Genomic DNA, 21,544 nt, shown 5'->3' with positions numbered 1-21,544 from the left:
CTGCTATCTGTAATTGTTTTGTTCTACTATTCCCTATTTTCTTCACCTTGGTGTCCTATTGTTTTGAGTCTTACTATAGTTCCTATAACAAACTCCCCAAAATAGAAAAATCTGGGATATAAGCATAAAAGTTACCCAGTATCTAATTTACCTGATTTCCAGAGTGATTTACATTTTCCTGCGAGGATGCTTGGCTCCTGTGTTTTGGGTATGGTGGCTGATAGATGAAAGTTTCTTGAGCCCCCTTTTCATCTTCATCAGAAGTATCCACCTTAGCTGAGCGCTGGGGCTGCACCTTCCATGGACTGCCTTTGGGAACAGAAGAGGATTGGACAATTTGGTGATCAGATCAATAATTACCTGATTCACGAGTAACATTTTCTGTTTTCACAAGAATTTGAGGCAAAAAAGGGGAATGAAGACAATAGAGAGAAATCAGGAAAAGTACTTTATGGTATTATAGGGCTTTCATGAAATTTAAAATATTCTTGAACTGGTATTGTAAGTCCTTCAAGATTTAGGTTCTTTTTTCAATGGAACAACTCAAACCGTGGTGCAAATTAAGAAAAAATTATATGCCTATGAAAGCCAGTTGAATGAATTCAGGCCAGTCCCTCTCCCTCAACCCTAGGAAGGAGGCAAGGGCAAACCACTTCCAAAAATCTTGCCAAGAAAACTGCAGGCACTTGGCCTGGGTAATTGCCAGGAGTCAACAATAGCTTTAAGGTACCAAAAGGAAAAAAAAAAAAAAAACTCTGCAAACATTAAGCAAGTTAGAATAAATGTTTTTACCCTTTTCAGATTCTAAGATTGAGAGAAATATGTTTTGAGCTATAAATTTTAATTGGAATACAATTAATAAAGGCAATGTCCTAAAATTTGCAAGACTATTTCCTGTAAGGAAGTGATTAAACATGTACAACTGGAGATCTGACTTTGCTGGATGGCCTATGCCTGACAATCTGACCCATATTTTTTCCTCCCCATCCTTGCAGAATTTTTCTCCTTGCAGAGATTGCTTAAATAAGCTATCTCCTAAAATGCTTTTCTTTCCAGCCTTAAAAGGTGCTAAGGGTGAGTTAACAAGCTCAGCTCTGTGACCTTCATTAATTGATTAACACCCTCTCTCAGCTGGTCCTGTTATCTGAAATATAATCAGTTTCACGCTAAAGACTTTTTTTGCTTCCTAGTTGCTCAAGGGTCAAAGCTTGCCTATAAGCTAAGCCAACAATTGACACTAAGTGTTTTTTTTTCAAAGTATGTTCTCTATTGTGGGTTTGCTTACTCTCTTGTAATTCCCTCTCTCCAGTGTGTGGAATTAAACAATTTCCCCTTGCTAGTTATCCCAGAACTGAAATCAGAATTCCGAAGAACAGAGTGGGGGGGGGGGGGGAAAGGGCTGTAAGATTTATTCCTTTTTCCTAGCTTCCTTGTGAGTCATGCCCTTTGGGTTTACCTGGCTGTTTGGGGTTGTATTCATCTGATGCTCTAATGGTCTTTAATGCTGATCAGGGACAATTCCTTAATAAATCTTTTTCAATATGTATTACCCTCCTGGCATCTACTGTTCTCATTGTTTGTATCCATCCTGCAAATTCTAAATTAAGCGTTGATGCACAGATTGATGGCAGCACTGGGTAATGGAAATGAATTTGAGAGACAGAGAAAGATCTACTTCCTTGATCTGGTAACTAGTTTCATATTAGAATTTTTAAAAGGGCACATGGTAATTAGATTATTTTCAAGTGTTGGCTGAGTAAAGGAACAGTTTGTATTTAAAACAGCCCCAGCCCTAAGTTTGGCATAAGAATAGGTTCCAAAGCAACAAGTACGTTACTGATGGAGATTTTCTTTCCTTTGCAAGCAAGGCTTGAAGCCCCAATGGGGGAATATCATGTGGAGGTGGCTTATGGGCCAATAGCAGATCCTACCTCACCTTATGTGCACCGTTTCCTCCCTCATCTTTTTACCATAATTTTAATCATAATTACATTTGTATTGCTACTATGTATGCATGTATGTATCATTTTATTGTTTTTAACCTTGTAAGCCACCCAGAGTCATCTTTGCAGCGACATAGGCCACAAGCAAATTTAATAAATAAATAAAAATAAAAGAGTTATTATGGATATTACAAAGCATATGAAAAAGCTGGGGAGGGGAGTTGCACTCTGGAATAGTAAAAAAAAACACTGCACTTTTTCCTACCAATTCTTATGGTTCGTATGATGAAAGAAAATTTGCGTCAGAAATACTTTAAGGAAAAAAATACTTTTAGATAAATGTTCCTGGGTAAAATCTAGGGTTGTTATTTAATTATACGATGGTCAGGATGTGTTATTTGTGTGTGTGAATATCTTGTCTTTTATTGTACAATCATCTCTTATTTGCCTGAAGGCTCCCTAGATTCCCATGCTTAAATGAAATTCAAATGAAAGAAATTGTAAAAGTTTTAATAGCAGCGATATTTTTACCACTATCAGAATCTTGTGTTCAATAACTTCTTTCCCAGAAGAAATTAGGAATAATCCCCCACCTAATTTCTATGCCCATAAACTTGATGCAGAATTTTGTATGGCCATTTCTGCTTAGTTCTATTTGTGTGGGGCTCTGTGGTGATTTATTTGCGTGTTTGAAAGCATGCATCTTGAGATATCATGCAAATAAGGGCATGATGGAGGCAGAGGAGAGGTCCCGGGGCTTATGGAGTGAAGGAACTGGATGAGGCTGTCTGCAGGCCCAGAGGAAGGGAGAGAGGCTTTTGGAGGAGTTGGTGGCGGTGGTAGCATGCTCCAGGGGCGAAAAGAAGCAAGGCCTCTTTAAGGAAAAGCTGGAAGAGTCAGGATCTGAAAAAGGAAAGAAGGCGAGGTTGTCATGCAGGAATACAAGCTAATTTGAGGGCTAATCCACACAGAGCTCCATTTCCATCTGTCCTGTTTGCCATTGTTCGCTCCCTAGAGGTTAAAATGGTTGATCTGAAACTTGAGCTGGCCACGAACAAGGAATGTATATCGGAGGTGGTGGCCCTCTGAGAGCTGTATGCAATAAAATTTCATTTTGATGTATGCCAATTGGTGTACGTTCAAAGTGACAATAAAGTTAATAATAATAATAATAATAATAATAATAATAATAATAATATCATCATCATCATCATCATCATCTATTTTGGGCTCCAGTCTTAAGGATACTTTCAATGTATGATACTGTCTTTTATTGAGCATGACCAGTGATCCATTTAAGGAAGGTGCAGAAGACATAAAAGCTGGAATCTATTTTATTCAGCATGTAAAACTTATTCTTTGAGCTGTAGCTTCTTCCTTCCCTGTTATACTTCTCAAATATCCTATGATATGAGTAAGGAATGTCCAAGCGATCTGTTTGTACCAGGGTCTCCAAATACTTTACCTCGATATGAGTAATCTCATGAATTTTTACAATCCCTGTAGCTAAACTGGAAAGCTTTTGTTAGAAAGTTGGAGGTTCTGGAACTTTGCCCCTTTATTCCCTAATCCAGGTTTGTAGCTAGTTTTCATCAACTCAGTCATCCAAATCACCTGTAAGTTAAGAAAACCTATAGCAAATTAAAAAAAGGCATTATTTGTAACCCGAGGAAAAGCAGATGGCTGATCACTGCTCATGCACTTCCCAGTGTTTGTCACCTTGTTAAGAGAAACAACATTAGGGATAACTTGGTTTCTGATAATTTCATTTCCTAGATATTTATAGTATTGGTAAAACACTGAGCCCTCTGACGCAGCAAAGACTTGGAACATAACTAGATTGTACCTATTATACAGAAAATGTAATACCCTAAAACTCTGCAATGTAGTCAGCAGTGTGAAAATAAGAAAATATTTCTGCCCTGTTCTATGATGAGGTATATCAAAGCAATTATTTTTCACCATCTGCCTTTGTCATGCATCTGGATGCATTCAGATTCTAGCATCCATTTCCATGTCCAGTTAAAAGCACAATGGGCTGACTGAGACAGTCTTCAGCAGGAAAGCCTAATACAAATCTGGAAAACCAGGGAAGAGAGTTTTCCCAACAACAGACAGCTATCCTGCAAGTTGCAGAATAGTTGACAGGAACAGAAGTGGTAACGAGCTCATCATTTCTGAAAATCTGCAGTTCCTGAATAAAGCTAGAAGTGCAAAAAAGCAAATGTCTCTTGGCCTGGGTAGGATTTGTACTCCTTCTTTGCAAATAGAACAGCCACATTTTTTTAAATTGGATCACATTAATTTTTAAAAATTATTTTCAGGAATTCAATGTGGCATATATAACATTCCCTCTTCCTATCTATTCCTGCAACCACAACCCTGGAGAACAGGCTGGGCCAAAAAGAGAATGAGTAATATTTTTTTTTATGACATGGAGAGCTGCATTTGATGGTTGTTGGTAATTCATTTATTTCCCTTCCATAAATTACTTTCAGTCAGCCTGGCAACTAAATGGATCACTTTTAATTGTAATTTTGAAAACAAATGTTTTCTCATATATATGTATATGAATAGACATATTTGTATTTTTCCTGTGTTTATTTTACCCTTTTTGGATCTTTCTATTTGCTATTGCTGAGTTACACACAAATCATTCTGAATCTTGAAAAAAATATCTTCTCTCTATGGTTTTGGTCAATTGTTCTGACATAACAGAAAATAAATTCCAATATAAAAATACCTGCAATTTTAAAACTTTAAGTAGTCAATTATATGCCAGTTTTTATTTTGCTGGAAAGATTGTGAGAAAACTGTTAAGGATGGGATGTCTTTCTGTGAATTATGAAAAAAATATAAAATCTCTGCATGTAAACAAAATGTGATACATTTCTGAAAGTTTGAACTGTCCTGAAAATGCAAGATACATTGTTAGATAAACACTGCCTCTAACACTGGCAATTTAAGATTGCCTCTAATGCTGTAAGTACCTACCAGCTTTGGGGATTGTTTCCAGGTTTTTGGTATGTGAGTTGTCTATAAACTGGACTTCTGTACTGAATTCCTGTTCTGGAATTGCTATGTGCTTCCTTTGCTCTTGCAAGATATGATGGAAGACTGCAGCCAAGTCTGCTTCTGCTACCATGGAGTCCTTCTGCATGGAGGCTTCCTCACCATTTGGAAAATCTTCAGTGCTCTAAGAAGAAGAATCATCTGTTGGTATTAATAAGCAGGCTACATATTCTCTCATTTGCATACTTACAATTGTTCTTTTCCAACAAGTTCTTAATCCAAGAGCATTATCATCTAGCTTTAATCAGCTGTGGCATAATAAGCCTTGTGTGCCAAAAACATGTGTACACATTTTCATGGGGCATAGACATGGTAGAACCTGGTCAAAATCACTGAAATGGGTAGACGACATTAATGCTGAAAGTTGGCTCTCAAGCCACATTTCTTAATATCTGACAAAAATTCAACCCAAGTCTACCTACATTCTGAAAATGCAACTCATCCATGATGCCAAACTCTGACGGAAGAAACTACAAGCTATGTTCTCATATCATGAAAGAATCTAAAAAGCTTTTTGCCCAGATTATGAGATCAGATGGTCATTTCAGGAGGTGCTGCAAAGATATAGTTTCTGCTGAGAGACTCACACTGCTGAGTACATGGAACATCTTGATTTTTTTCTGAAAAAAGCCAAGAGCCCCAGGCGTCTCATAGATTTTCAACATTTGAATACATTTGAATACATTTCTCACATTAAAAACTCTTAGGCTACACACTGGGTTAACAAAGTTCAATGAATAGAAAAGAAACTGAAAGAAGAAAAAAGGATGATAGACTCACGCCACAATCACCAACAGATCCCTAATACCTGAAGGCCTTCTTTCCCAGGACATGGAGAAAGCTGGACAGATTGACGTCGAGATTGGGAAGAATATTCTGAGTCGGTTTCAAAATCAAAGGAATGTACAGAAAGTAGGCGCTTTTTCTTGCGCATCTTAGGAAGCACAAAAAGTAAAAGATTTAAAATTTCACTGCATCACAAGATATTACATTTCACGTGATCTTTAAGAAAGGATAACATCCCGTCTGGTATTTACTGTATGATAGTAGCACTCTGCACATCTTGTGGATACCTCTTCTATATCCAATTGCAACCTTTCCTATATCCAGATGGCCCGCTTACAGTCACTCATGCCCCAGTCACCACCTATTGAGCTACTTTAACAAGGTATACATGTAGCTGCCTTTGAGAAACATATGGAAGTTATATCTGGTGCAGAATGCAGTGGTCTGGATTCAAATAACCCACTACTCTGGGAGCTTCACTGAACACTTGTTGATTTGTGGTACTGGTTAAGGCCCTTAATGTGGATCCAGATTGCCTTTTTCTGTATTCATCTGCCTATCTAAACAGATGAAATATGGTTACCTTCTTCAATGACGTTTCCTTACAGGATTGTCACCTGATGGGATCTCAGAGGTAGGTATTCCCATTAAAAAACTTCATTTGCTTACTTTAGCTATCAGAGTGTCTCTCATCTAGTGGATTGTTCTGACTACCTCATCTTGCTATGACAGTTCCAGATTTCTTGGTTTTGGGCACATAAAAATCTACATTAAGTTCTCTGTGACACTAATAAATACATAGGCTATGGGGGGGGGGAAGCAAACATATTCTATTAAATATCTTTTAAAGATAATTTAAATCTTAAAGTCCTCTCTTAAATATCTTGTACAATCCAACAATGTTTATGTTTTCTTACTTTCTAGCCAACTATGAAAGAATCATTTTTAAAATTAATGTTGCTGTAATGAAAAGTGACTCTAAAGGACCAGGGGATTTCAGAACAGCAGCATTAATGCAGTATTTTCCTACTCTCACCAATTTATCTGTAAATTTATCACTCATTTATTTGAGAGAGGCTACCCTATTGTGATTAGGCATAAAGATTCAGTTAAGAGATCAATAATTTGATAATGTGACCATACTTTTGCACACTTAGTCTCAGCAGTTGTGGAATGGCAAAATGTTTTAATTATTTTCTTTATATTTTAGTACTGTAGCTTTACTGTAGTGCCTTCTATATAGACAGCCAAGATACTCCTCATTTTCATCAGGCCTCTGCAGATGGTTACACCTGGTTGATCTCATTTCAACTGGGAATATCAGGATTATAGGTTAGACTGAGAAATCAAAAAATATATTGAAAGAAGAAGTGGAAAAGAGTCTTTCCTTGAGAATTCAGACATGAGTGAGCACATTTCTGGAAATGTATTGCATTCACTAGGACTTTTGTTTCGACTGTGCAGAACCAAAAGAAATTTGTTTCAGAAAGATGCAGCTTTCCTCAAGATAAATTCAGAGGAAGTGAAGAAAAGAAAGGGCAATATGACTTAATAATGAAATTCCACATTATGTAAAACATGCATGGAAAAAAAGTTACATGAATTATCCTTACCCTGGCATAAGACTCAGATTCTGCTCCATCCACATCATCACTTGTTTCCCCTTCCTCACTTTCATTATTTCTGTACAAGTGATAATCATCTGGATAAGAAAGACACATGCATGTATGCAAACAAACATGTTGATTAGATACCCACCATGCAACTGAAGAGGGGTTACAGCTCAGTTACAGACCACATTTTACATTCCAGAAGATGTCAGGTTCAATTGCTGCCAACCTCATTTCACTGATTTAGAAACTGATATTGCTGTATATTCATTCCCAATGGTAATTTCATTTCTCGTTTACTGTAATCTGGTCCATGAATGCCCTTCTTACAACTGCCCTGCTAGCAACAGTTAGTGAAAAATATTCTCATATAAAGACACTTGTCCTTGCTGTTGGCTAGTTAGGCTGACAAATGTAAGCAACTTGAAAGGCAGGGTACCTGGGATGCCATTTTCTCCCACTGTAGATTAGTCATGAGGCCTTCTTGGTTGTACCACTTCTTGTGAGTATTCCTTAAACTCTACCAACAAAGAGGCCCTTTCATCTCATGATGATGCTGTTGATATATGATATTCATAGCCACTGGTTATATTACAGATTGACTCTACGGACTGTACTTAATGTTAAAATATAATGTTGCACCTTATCACCTAAAATTAATGATGTTAATTGTTGGACTTTTATCAGAAAAAAAAGGACATTCCTCAAGGTGATTGTATCTGTAATTTCCTGACCACTTATGGTGAATTAATTGCAGATCCACAGCAGACCACAGGATTTCATTCAGAGGTTTGCCTCAATTTGACTAGGGCTCAATTGGAGTCAGTCTACCTACTTTGAGACATTAGCCAAATCCAAAATGAGATTCAGAAATTGGGCTGTTTTTTGTTCCTTGGCAAGTATGGAACAATATAAACAGTTCTACATTTTATCTTATAATAGACTTAGACTTTTTTCAGACACATTAAAATGCATAAGGGAATGCAGCCTGCCAAGATTCATTGAAACATGTTTAGGAATTTTAAGCTATATTTCTGTGACTTTTGATTGTTTTAACAGAAAGTGTTTGTACCCAGGTTGTTTGAGGACAGAATTTAAAAGACATTTTCAACCATACTGTTCGCTGGAAAACCATTGTAGCCAGTTTCAGATCCATGAGTAAATTTGTGGCTAAAGTAAAGGATCTCCAAGAAAGGAAACTGATTCTCAAATAATATGATGGGGAAATGAGATGAAAACTTGAATGGGGGAAAAAGGGAGAAAAATAAAATGAATCATTTGCTGAACTAAACTGAAAGGAAAATGAAACAATTAAAAATAAAACAAGACTATTTAAAATACAAATCAAATCTCAGAACCAACAGGTAATGGTGCAATAATACCTTAAACAACATGTTTACTATGACACAATTAAGAAATTAGGAACAAAGACATGGAACAATCTCAATCAAGGAATCAGTACTTCAGATGCTGTGAAAGGAATGGCCCTTTGGCTCAATTTTCAAACAGCTACTTCCCTTCCTGGCAAAAGCTATTTTCTTAAAAGAGCATTGTTTCCCTTTTGGGAGTTCCCCAAAGCTGTAAAGTCCTGTTTTGCATTAGCAAACTACTGAACAAACATCTTGGAAGTAAGCAACTGCAAACCACTTCTGTATCATGCAAAAAAAAAAAAAAATTGAACAGATGTGTCCATATAAATCATCAACTCAAAGGCAATGTTACAGTTTTGTCCCACTTCTGCTCAGGACATCAACATCTGATGCACATTTGTATGGTTTTTTGATCCCTTTTATTTTGAATGGATGAATTCCTGCCTACAGTATGGACTCAATGTCTGAAATCTGGAATAATAAGAGGCTCCATTTTCAAGATTCTTTCAAAAGGACAGCACTATATTAGGGTCTAAAGAATTTGTAAATTATTATGAAAAAAGACAACACTGGTGACATCTGGCAAGCTATGTACTCTGCCACACATAAAAGAAATTATGCTATTTTAAATCAGACTTTATAGTAAATATGATGTAGGGTCAAAGTCTGATTACATTTATCAGAGTTCATAGCTAATCAACAAAAAGCAATAGAAAATAGCAGCCCTTTTGCGTATCTGTGAAATGGTGTACACAGATAAATAGTTAATAATACTACGTTATGCACACTTGGAATGTGATAGGACATCACTGTATTCCACTGATTGTCTCTGCACCATGAAATGTGTGCAAGAATAAGAGTGACCTTCCTACACACTCTCATGTAATTGTGACAGCCCTTCTCAAAGCCTGTTGAGTTAGCACAAACATAATGCACCCAATAAATTATCAGAATGACAAAAGGACAAAATATCTGAGTTTTTGTAACTTGAATCTGTGAGGGACATCTGATGATGCCAGGAAGCAGAGCTTGATGCCCACCTTATGGAATATTTTCCCTCCAAATTCTGGTTTCATCACTGTTAACGTTCAAGGCCTTTAAGGTTTGGCTATGACACCAGGTTTATTATATAAAATTATTGTGAAGTCATTTTTAAGAATGATATCATGAAGGACACAGCTGTAAATCTAATCCAAATCAGAACACTCTCTTGAATTTTAGCTGAATTTCCTCAAGATTTCCAAGTCTCTCTCTCTCCAAATGTTTGTTCTCAGGCAGAATGCAGCTAAATTTTCATTCAGACTGTAGTAAAATTTCCCAACACTCCTGCCTTATGGCTACTATAGATATAATTTTTGCACCAATTTCAACCATATAGAAAGGAAGTGAATGTACACATTTATCTGACCTTGACCATAAAAGTGTTCTACCTGCATTCAAGTGAATGAGAATACAGCATCTTATCAGACCTAAATGCTAATCCTTGTTAATACAGAGACTAAAAGAGGGAGAAGATACAGGGCAATGGAAGAGGGCTAGTTTAAGTAGCCTTATGCTTGTATATGGGTTTTCATACTCTGTCTCAGCTTCAAACCTGGCTGAGTCTGTAAGGTTTTTCCTTCTTCTTTCTGTTCAATTGTATCCAATTCTCAGAAGCTGCCAGGTCAAGTCCTTTGGTAAGGTTTTTTGATAGTTGTTCGCCACTGCCTGCATCTGAGGGCGAAGAGAAAATGTCTATCCCAAGGTCACTCCGCTGGCTTTATGCCTAAGGCGGGTCTACAACTCATGGTCTCCTGGTTTCTAGCCTGATACCTTAACCACTACTCTAAACTGGCTCTCATTTATTTTATTTAGTAATATTCAGTTATTGGTTTGTTATTTATTCAATTAGTAAAATATGTATGCCCCCTCTTCAAAATATGCAGTATTTTATATCTGCAATTTCCAGATCATACTTTTTATTTTTTTTCTATAGTTCCATACTGATGAATTCTAAAAACTGCTTATTTTTTTGTGATATTTTTATTTCCTTAGGGCTGGTATTGCCAAATCATGAATTTAGATTCTGCTCTTTTTATATTTTTATTCTAATTCATTTTAGAGTTTCTAAGACGTATAAATATAAAAACTACATACAGTAAAATAAATGGTAGCTGAAAACTATCAGAATGTTCATGAAGCTTATTTGTGGTATGAATACAACAAGCAAGCACCAAACAAGAAATAGGATGTTCACTAAACACAAATATGTAGCTTTGAGAAAACTCCAGCCATGCTGAAGAATATGTTAAAGGAAAGAGATTGGAAGTTAACGGGTCCCAAGAAACCAGCAGAAAGTCAGTGCGTTCTGACTAAGAGAATGGAATTCTGAGTTGGATCCAAAGAGCCATAACTGGAAAAAAAAATAACCACAAGCAAAGTTCCATAAATGCTTGTACACAGACATATGACAATTCTTTTGTGGCTACTTAAACAAAAAAGGGTACAAATCCTTAAGGCTTTTTCAGAAGCAGACATTTTTAAGTATATAATATGAAGTACATTATATGAAGAATAAAATCTAACTCTATAATACTAGGTTGCTTTCTAACAGAGTCATATCCCTACCACCCTATCACTCAGTTTAAACCCTGATTATCTATAAAACAATGTGACATTTTCAGTTCTAAATCTATAAAGTTCTAAAACCATACCATAGTTCTAAAAACATAGGTATTATCAATTGGGCTGTGCAATACTTTGGATTCAAGGAAAAACATGCTTTCAAATGCACAGACCTATCTTAAATTTCTTAAATGTTAAGATACATTTCCCTGGGATTGTGCAGCTTCTATAATGGAACTATGTAAGCACTGCTACATTCCCTAAAGCATTTTCTTCCCTTGGCAACTGAAGTACCATACACAGGACTACTATATTTACAACAGAAGTACTTCACTTCAATAAAACAGCATAGCATAATAATGATAACTTCTTAGGGTTTGCAATATTGTTGATTAGAAACTCCTGCTTATCAATCAAGTATATTTTTGATACAATTTTCAGTTGTATTATTTCTGGTGATTATTCTGTGATCGCTGTGAAAAAAGGATGGTAGAAATCAATGATTCTTTAGAACAGAACGTTCCTAGTTTTTCTAATCAAATGGACAAGTAAGAGCCAACACTGGAAGCTCACGGACACTCTCAATTGCTATATTGGAGGCAATGTGACTGTGTCATAAAGCTTTATTTTAAGCAATCAAGAAAGTCACATTATATAATAATTACTACATTATCTCTCCATATATTATCATTACCTCTTCTGGCATGTAATACCAAATCTGGATGCTGGAAAATATGAAAGTCCCTCAAATACTTCACTGTTACAAAGAACTTATTCTTTCAAATTTTTCATATTATTACCTTTAGAAAAATGGGTCTTTTTACTTTCAAATGGATATCCCCAAGTTTAGAATGAAATAACTATCAAATTACTCATTCCAATTCACTTTTTCCAAACCATTTCCCAGTGGTGATTAACTTTCTAAAACAAGTTGATGGGGATCAAACCAGCTGGAAAACCACATTCTTTGGCCTGAGAGTAATATAATATGTGGAAATAGACTGCAGCTATTCAGAGTTAATTACAGTGATGTGTTATTTAATTCAGTATACAGTGGTTTGTAGACTCTTCCAAGCTTTCTAAAGAAAGTTACTGAGAAGATCTCACTAAGACCATTGCTCATACCAAGTGAAGTAGATTTCGTTTTCTGTCCATGCGACATCCTTCGATAGAGAGATCGAATCACTTTAGCACTTCCAAAATGCTTGAAACGAGTTCTGACATGTTCATAATACCATTCCAGGGATCCAGTTTTGGCAATCCTGCCCAAAAGATGAGAGACAGTACACACATTAGCCAGGATGAATTCTTCATTCAATTAAAATATTCCCACTGGTTTCAGTGAGGAAGACTGAAAATATTTTAGAAAATGATAATGCTTTTAAATATAACTAATAAATCTGAGCACTGTTGATACATTACTCATATTCAAGATAGTCATCTAGATAGAAAAACCAGGGCTCTGCTGTTCTAACACCAACATAACCTGTAAGCCATCCAAAATTTTCTTATAGGAGAGATGGTGACATAAAAATTACTTACTTATTTATTTACATACTTACTTACTTAATTAATTAATTAAATAGCATTCACATGTTGACTGTTCTCATGTGAAGAGAAACCTCTTTAAAGAACCAGTTACTCAGTTTTCTTCACAATTTTGGCTCAATGTACATGTATCAATGTTAAGTTTTTTTAATACAATGCATAAGTTACCTGTGTATCAATAATGCTAGCATAAGACTTTATTTTCTCAAAATTATTCTAGGTAAAGAGAATTGCCTTTAGTTTTGAAATAAGATAATGTGGTATTGTGTCAGAAAGTAGGAGCCATTGTTCAGAAAAGTTCTAAACAATGTCCCACATTTAGTGACTCTTTACATATGGAATAGTCCTTAACAGATGAGGATTATTCATATGATCTGTGTGTTTCTATACAAATCATATGAATAATCCTCATCAATTAAGGACTATCATGGCAATGATGTTGCTGTAGGAATTAGGGTGAATCTAACTAGTTACTTAGTATTGTTAGTTTTTGATGATCAAGGAAGTAAGAAACAAACAAACAAAAAAAGCTGCTAAAGTATAGCAGAAAATGCAGGTAAAAGAGAAGTAATGGCCAATAAGCGACAGAGGAAAATCCATGAAAAATAGATTTTTAAAGTTTACACCTTTATTGCTTTAGCATTTTAAAAGACCAAACAAAGACAATGCATAGCTCTTATCTTTGCAAATTTAACTTTTAAAAATACTGCATTATAATATCTTTTTAAACATTTTTTACATAGTGTTAAATATTTGCCAATCTGGAAAGTGGATCAAATTCTCGAATTCTAAGAATGGGAAAGAAAGCAGCTTCAAGCAAATATAGATGAGTATATGGAGAAGGAAGGAAGGAAGGAAGGAAGGAAGGAAGGAAGGAAGGAAGGAAGGAAGGAAGGAAGGAAGGAAGGAAGGAAGGAAGGAAGAAGAGAGAAAGAGAGAGAGAAAAGGGTTTCTCAATTTATTGTCATCTTTGCAGGAATCACTATCTTTCAGCATAATATATTTACAAAGGCTATTACAATAAACACCCAAGGAATAATCCTATGTGAATTATAGTTTAGTGTCTCCTTCTTTTAATAATGAAAAAAGTCAGTATTGGCATCTTTCTCTTCCCCCCGCCCCCAATCCATTCCTTCCTCTAATTTCTACTCTCATAGATGTCCACAGAGAGAAGGGATAACAAGAGATAAAACATACTTTGTAACAGCATGACATAAATTTAAATAGTTGCATTCAGCATTGGGCCACAAGGATAAATGAGTATGGTTTATAACCCATCATCACGCAGGTTTCATCATTTATCTCTCACCATGACTTGTTTTCAGTTCTAGATATACAGGAGGTAGACTGAAATGAACAATGCTAACCAAACTAAACACAATATTCTTTGTAAGATGTGCTAAGACATGAAAACTATACTTCACATGAGAAATTAAAAAGCTTAAGAATGTTACTGTTTAATGTCCAGTCAGAACTATAATAAAGAGAGATGACAAAACTCTTGTCTAGCCCACTTACCTAACTAGGCGACATGGATCACACATCCAACCTTGCTCCTTTTTGTTGTACTGGCTGCAACTTTTGCATATGTACAAGTGACAGTCCAAGCACTGGCGTTTGCTGTTTAATAGAAACTTAAAGGGTTGCAGACAATGGATACAGAGGGTTTTGTTGAGGTGGGATTGAGTGGACAGTAGCTCCCGCTTAATGCTTTCTTTTTCAATTTTGCATTTTAGATCCCTTTGGGGAAAAATAAATAAACCCTGTCATATGCTTATCAAACAGCACACACACTCACACTCACATATATATGCATGCATTTCTGAATACTGCAAGCCCTCTAAAGTGAGTGGCCATAATAAATATAATCAGTAATAATATAAAATTAATAAATGTCCATATTGTATATTTAAATTAAATGGTGTCAAAAAGGTTTCTCAGATTTAATCAGACAAAAATATGAGAGAAAGTGAATTCTTAATGGGGCGCTTAAAATTCAATTCCTTATGTGAAACAGAGCAGTGGTGCGTAGCTTTCTGTGATCTACAGTTTAAATTTTATTCTTTTTTCCCCTTAAAAAGAGAAGATCAGAATTTTCACAGATTGATAGGACCAGGATTTTCTGACCTCTGTATCTGAAGCTATGTTGTGCATATTATAACTACATTTGTAAGGTTTTTTTTTTAAAAAAAGAATGAAAATGTTGTCTCCCTCTTTCCTTGAGTTCTACTGAAAATCAGTTTCATACCACCCCCTATTAAATTTACTTCCCCCAAATTGCTCCTTTTATTTATTCGCCAAATACCCCACTTTACTTTGTCCTTCTGTCTGAGCCCCTGCTCTTTAGCCACCTCCTGTTGCATTCTCCTCATCTGGGGTGGGGAGTGGACAAATGCTAGGAATCATCAGTCCAATTCACTGTCCAAGCCCACTTTCTCCCTCCAACATTAGCATTTCTATGTTCAGGCACTTTTTCACAAAACTTCTCTGCCTTGGCCTTCCACTGTCACATGACATATAACGTCAGGCCTTCCAAACCTGCTCAGTTAGCTATATCTTCACTTTTGTAACATTGAATAGGAAGGATACAACAGCATTTGCTGTTCAATTTAAGTTTTTAAGATTTGCAAAAATTGGGCAGGTACCACCAAGCTGCGCATATAAAGCTGAATTCTCAAAATCACAGAGAATCTGCATAGATGTAATTCTGTGTAGATTTTGAATTACTTTTAAGCTTTGGCTTCAGTACACTAGAAAGGAAAGATGAGTGTTTCTCAACCTTGGCAATTTTGAAATATGTGGATTTTAATTCCTTCTGGCTGGGGGATTCTGGCAGTTGAAGACCATGTTTTTTAAAATTGCTAAGAGTGAGAAATGAAGCCACTGAAATAATCCCTCCACTTTGTCTGACATTTATGTTTGCTTTTTAAACTTGTTAGATGTCAACTCTGTGGCTTATAGCACATCAAAGAATGTGTGGGAACAAGAGACTGCATTTGGGTATTTTGAAATAACATCATTATTTAGCTTAGTCATCTAGACTAAGGGAGGGAAAAATTGGGTTTCCCATGGAGCATGATCATCATCTACATCATACTCTAAACTACAGATCTCAAAGTATAAAGCAGACATCCTCTAAAGAAATCTGGCGAATCTTGTCTTTTGTGACCTTTCCCTGTAAAACAAATACTTAGAAGTTCATAAACTTTCTTAATGTCATCATAGCCCTTTGCGATAAACTATCATCATAATAAATCATCATCGTTATCATCAACTTTGTCTTGTTTACTGAGGGTTAGTGGGTGGCCAAGGCTAAAAAAACTCAGCTTCCTAGGCCATATTAGCAGAAGTCAGGTTCAAATTAGGGGCTTCCTCTTCATGGTTCTTAATTGCTAAATGAGAATATGCCTGAATCACAAAATTTAAATGTTACTTAGACTCACTAAAAGTAACATGGGTAGCTCTGTTTCTTTCTTATTGTTTAGGCATCTGTAGAGTATTTTCAGCACAAATCCAGAAGAATGATCTTGCATAGTGGCTGTCAGGCATGAAAGACCAGGTCCACATATGAAGGTTCAATTAAACTGATTATTAAAAGCCTATGTACAGGAATCTACTCAACTAACAGTCAGCATCTACTTAGAGCAGTGGTTCTCAACCTGTGGGTCGGGACCCCATTTGGGGTCGAACGACCATTTCACGGGGGTCACCAAACAACACAGTCCGCCATTTTTTTCCCCCTTTTCCTTAGCTGTGCTACTCCTTTTTATTCTATTGGCTTTTGAAAGCCAATAGAACAGACTCTCTTGAATAGAGTCTAATTCTATTGGCTTTCAAAAGCCAATAGGAATTGTCCAGGCTGTCTCTGCCCTGCTGAGCCTGCCAAAAGTCCCATTCTGCAAACGGTGCTGCACAGTTGAGTAGTCCTCGACTTACGACCAGTTGAGTAGTCCTTGACTTACGACCGGTTGGGGGTCGCGGCATTAAAAAGGTTGAGAACCACTGACTTAGAGTTAGATAAGGGTCACCAGCACTTGGGGTGGGTGGGTGGAGGGCTTTACAACTTCTTTTCTGACCTTGGGCTGAAGTCAGTATGTTTGCCCTGTAAAAGAATATGGAATAGTAATCTCTGTTTGTAGGAACTAAAAAAATATTCCAATCAATATCTCATATACACTTTAAACTGGATTTTACCAGCACAGATCTGCCAGGTTTCTGATAGACTTTTGTCTGCTTTCAGCACAGCCAGAAATATACAGCATATTTTGTTTGCCTTTGGGGCAATGATTAAGGAATGTAGAATTTGTATTGTAGGACAGGTACTTGATGGCTTATTTCTAGGTGGGTAGGACTGGAAAGTATAACTGGAAAATTTTCATATACATAGTTATTAATGTTGCTCCTGCAGTATATTGACTAGCAATAGTGCACTGAGATGTTTGCTTTTTCTGTTTTCGCAAATGTCTGGAAGTATGATCAAATAAATATATTGTGTACACAGACAAAAAAGGAGATTAACTTAGGGGCTCAACAAGTCATCTATAGAAGTTGACTGTAGAAGCATTCATACACTACAGGCCCAGTACTCTTCAATATCTTTATTAATGACTTAGATGAGAGAATTGAAGAGGAACTTATCAAATCTGCAGATGACACCAAACTGGCAGGAGTTGTTGTGATTCCTCACCAGACAGTGGATCCGGCAGCCGAGTCTAAGGACTCAGATGAGGAGCCTGGAGTGACACTGGAGTCTGAGGAAGATAATGAGGAGCACCAATATTCACAGTCAGATGAGAAGCCCAGCCCCTCTACTCATGCTTGGGCAGAGACACAACTGTATTGGGAGGCTGAGTTGGGCGATGATGAGGAACAGCTGGGGCCAATCCCAGATACGTGGATGCGCAGAGAGGAGAGGCGAACAAGCCAGAGAAAGGCAGTGGGTTTTCCTCATGAGTAAAGCAGTTGACCAAGTACTCACATAGGCTGGGACAGAACAGAACAGGAGTAGCCAACATCCCAGAAGACAAACCCAGGATCCAAAAAAATCTTGATCAACTTGAATAATGGGCCCTATCCAGCAAAATGAGTTTCAATGTGGAGAAAAGCAAAGTTTTACATTTAGGCAGGATTGAAACTTTTTTTTTGCACATGGCGGTGGAGGCCTAGGACTGGGGCGACAGCGCACATGCCCACAGAGAGGGCTTTGTGTGCCACCTGTGGCACGCATGCCATAGGTTCACCACCACATGGCTAGACAGTCACTTGTCTGAGATGGTATAGGTTCTCCTGCTTGAGCAGGGGGCTGGACTAGAAGACCACCAAGGTCTATTCCAGTGATGGTAAACCTTTTAGAGACCAAACTGCAACCCAAAACCCACTTATGTATTGTTGGGTGCTGGGTGGGCATGGCCCATTGGGTGGGTGTGGCCCATTGGGTGGTGTGGCCAATTGGATGGGCATGGTTTCGATGGTAACAGCAGACTGGGTGGCACTAAAAAGTTCAATCGATCAATTCCAACTTTGCGAGATCCTTTTTTTTTCTGTGAGAAGTTGAAATTGATTGATTGAACCTTTTTTTTTTTGTATATGGTGGCAGAGGCCTAAAGTGAAAAAGTTTTATAAAACCAGCTGAAGGCCTAGGACTGGGGCGACAATGCGCGTGCCCACAGAGAGAGCTCTGCATGCCACCTGTGGGATGCGTGCCATAGGTTCACCACCATGGGCCTAGGATCTTAAGCCTGTCATTGATAGCAATCTAACCAGCCAATTTGATCCTGCAAGGTTGGCATGCTCTGGATTACTCTGATTAAGAATGTCATTTATTGGGACTCTGAAAGCTCATCTTCTCTGTAAACAGCACCTGCCCTGTGAGAGATTTCCTGAGATCTGAATAGCAACTCACTTTGCTGCCTTTGGCAAGGGAGACCCCTCGCTTCAACCCATTAGCCATCTTTTTATCTGCTATGTTTTATTGCTTTTATTGTAATTTTTTCAATTGTTGTGAGCGATCCAGAATGGTTGAGAGTTAGAGGGAATACAAGTTTAATAAATTATTACCTAATAGTCTCTTGATATTTCAGCAACATTGAGAACTGTTCTCTATACCTTTGTGTGCTTCTACCATCACAGAAACATAAACAAAAATTGAATGTGTGAAATACCCCTCTTAATGCAAGAAATCCACATTAGAATCAGAAAATTAAAACAAAACTGTTACAGGTAAGCATTACATTCAGATTAAGTTAAATTCAGATTAAGTTAAATTAAGGTTAAGGCAACTGAGTACATCTTGCCTAATGAAGAGAAGTATTAGGGCTGACATGATTAACATGAGGGGCTGACACAGAAATGAGGGGGTTGACTTATTCTCCAAAGCACCTGAGGGCAGGACAAGAAGCAATGGGTGGAAGCTTGTCAGGGGGAATTCCAACCTGGAGCCAAGAAGAAATTTCCTGACAGCAATTAACCAATGGAACAACTTGTTTCCCAGAGTTGTGTATGCTCCATTGCTGAACATTTTCAAGAAAAGATTGTACAACTATTTGTCTGGAATGGTATAGAATCTCCTATCTTGAGCAGAGGGTTGGACTAAAAGACTCCCAAGGTCCCTTCCAGTCCTATGATTTCATGATTCTATATTCTACTATATCAGATCATGAATGAAGCAGCAACACAGAGATTGCAACAGGCAGCAGCTATCTAATGACAAAAAAGGATAGAGGAGACCTAATTTGGAAAGGAACAAGACAAAGGCAGCGATATAGATGACAAGTGGGAAAACTAATTTTGGAATTGTCACTGCTTCAGACAGGAAGGCGGTGCAGAGAGTGGTGAGAATGGCCGAAAAGATCACTGGCAGTTCCTTCCCTCCCATCCAGACATAGCACAGAAGCGCTGCTTGAACAGGGTCCTTAAGATTATCTAGGACAGTGGTTCTCAACCTTTCTAATGCCGCGACCCCATAATACAGTTCCCCATGTTGTGGTGACCCCCAATCATTTATACATCACTGGGTGCCAGGGGCGTGGCCAAAGAAAAGGGGAAAAAAATGGCGGACAGCCTTGTTTGTCGACCCCCGTGAAATGGTCGTTCGACCCCAAATGGGGTCCCGACCCCCAGGTTGAGAACCACTGATCTAGGACACTACACATCCTCTTCACAACCTGTTTTCCTTGTTACCTTCTGTCTGGAGACTTTGTGGTAACCGAAGCAGAACATCCAGATTCAGCCAGAGGTTCATTCCATACAGCATTAACCTTGCGAACTCTCAAGCTTCCTCCTTCCATTATATATTCAAGATGGACAATATTTAATATTTATTTCCTACGTATATGTAGGGATGTGGGTCTATACATATGTTGTTCATAGTATATTTAGGTGTGTGTCATATATGTGTTTCACTTTGAGAGCAGGCAACTAAATTTCATTTTTGATGTGTGCCATTGTGCCCACAGTATAAAAATGACAATAAAGGTTATCTTATCTTATCTTATTCTGTCAACACTGCTAACATTGGATGTTTTTGCTTTGCCAACAGTTGGAGAGGCAACCATGTTCTTCTTATGTTTCACTCTTAAGAGTTAGAGTTAGATGATGCTGGGCGGAGGAATGTGCATGAGAATTTAGCTAGACATAACAATACTGGACCTAGTGCGCGAACCAAGGTTATTGAAATAAGAGATGATAAAAATTGGTGGGCTGGAGAACTGAAGGGAAAGCCTGCATTTCAAACTAATTGGAGAATGTGATTTATGACTGTTAATTGGAGGAGGGAATTGTGCTTTGATATGATGTGCTCAGGGGAAGGGAATCCAATTTTTGGCTTTGATTATGTTAGTGCTGATGCTCTGCTTTTCTAATAAAGATTCCTTAAGGTAAACAATGCCTCAAAGTTCTTTGAAGAGTTTCATCTGTCGGAACTATGACATATTCCAGGTTTGCATCTGAATGTACAAATTCCTGCCAAGAAAATGTTCCTCTTTGGTTGGTACATTTAGTGATGCCATTTGTTGGAAGGCCTGGATTATTTGCAAGTCTCTTATAAATGTTCTTATTTGCAGTCTCTAAATCAGACATGTCAAACACAAGACCTGTGGGCCACATCCGGCTCGTCAAGGGCCCAAATTTGGCCCCTGGAGCTGTTCGGGAAATGGCAAGGGACTGGCCCCACTGCCCCAGCCCTGGCCCACCCCAACCCAGCTGGGCGCTCTCCTGGCACATGCACAGGAAATGGCGAGCGCTCGGAGGCTGGTGGGTCATTTGCCTCGTCCCATCCCTCCCGGCCTCGCCTGTCATGCCCAGCCATGCCCCGCTTTACTGGGCCTCTCCTTGTCCAGCTCCACTTTGCTAGGCCAGGCACCAAAGTGCCGCTGAAAACAGCGGAGTCTGTGTGCATGCTTGCCTTCCCTGCGTCAGCCATGCTTTCCATGGCGCACTACAGTTGATCTGAGGCATGGAGAGCATGGCTGATGGGTGAGCTTGTAGCAGGCGCACACACAGACTCTGCTCTTTTTGGCGGCCCTTCTTGCCATTGGGGCTGCTTCTCGCTTTCCTCCACACTAGTGCCTCCATGCCTTGCTCACCAGCCTGATTCACAGCCTGCAAGGTTTCC

General features: G+C 38.0%; 1 protein-coding gene across 1 annotated transcript in view; it reads right to left on the bottom strand.

The window, feature by feature from the left end:
• MLPH (melanophilin) overlaps positions 1-21,544 on the bottom strand; it is a gene marked incomplete at its 3' end in the record, with an annotated part of 82,103 nt that overhangs the window by 39,996 nt on the left and 20,563 nt on the right. The window contains exons 4-9 of the mRNA XM_039326300.1: positions 14,452-14,673; positions 12,511-12,647; positions 7,415-7,503; positions 5,824-5,949; positions 4,938-5,139; positions 152-309 (exon numbers count right to left, since the gene is read on the bottom strand). Of these exons, the coding sequence (XP_039182234.1) occupies positions 152-309; positions 4,938-5,139; positions 5,824-5,949; positions 7,415-7,503; positions 12,511-12,647; positions 14,452-14,673 (934 nt within the window). The remainder of the gene's footprint in view (positions 1-151; positions 310-4,937; positions 5,140-5,823; positions 5,950-7,414; positions 7,504-12,510; positions 12,648-14,451; positions 14,674-21,544) is intronic.

Source organism: Crotalus tigris, unplaced genomic scaffold, assembly GCF_016545835.1.
Source record: "Crotalus tigris isolate CLP2741 ecotype Arizona unplaced genomic scaffold, ASM1654583v1 scf7180000024340.7048381, whole genome shotgun sequence".
In the NCBI taxonomy this organism is placed as follows: domain Eukaryota; kingdom Metazoa; phylum Chordata; class Lepidosauria; order Squamata; family Viperidae; genus Crotalus; species Crotalus tigris.
Note: the sequence above shows the minus strand (reverse complement) of the source record. Positions and strands in the feature narration are given on the sequence as shown.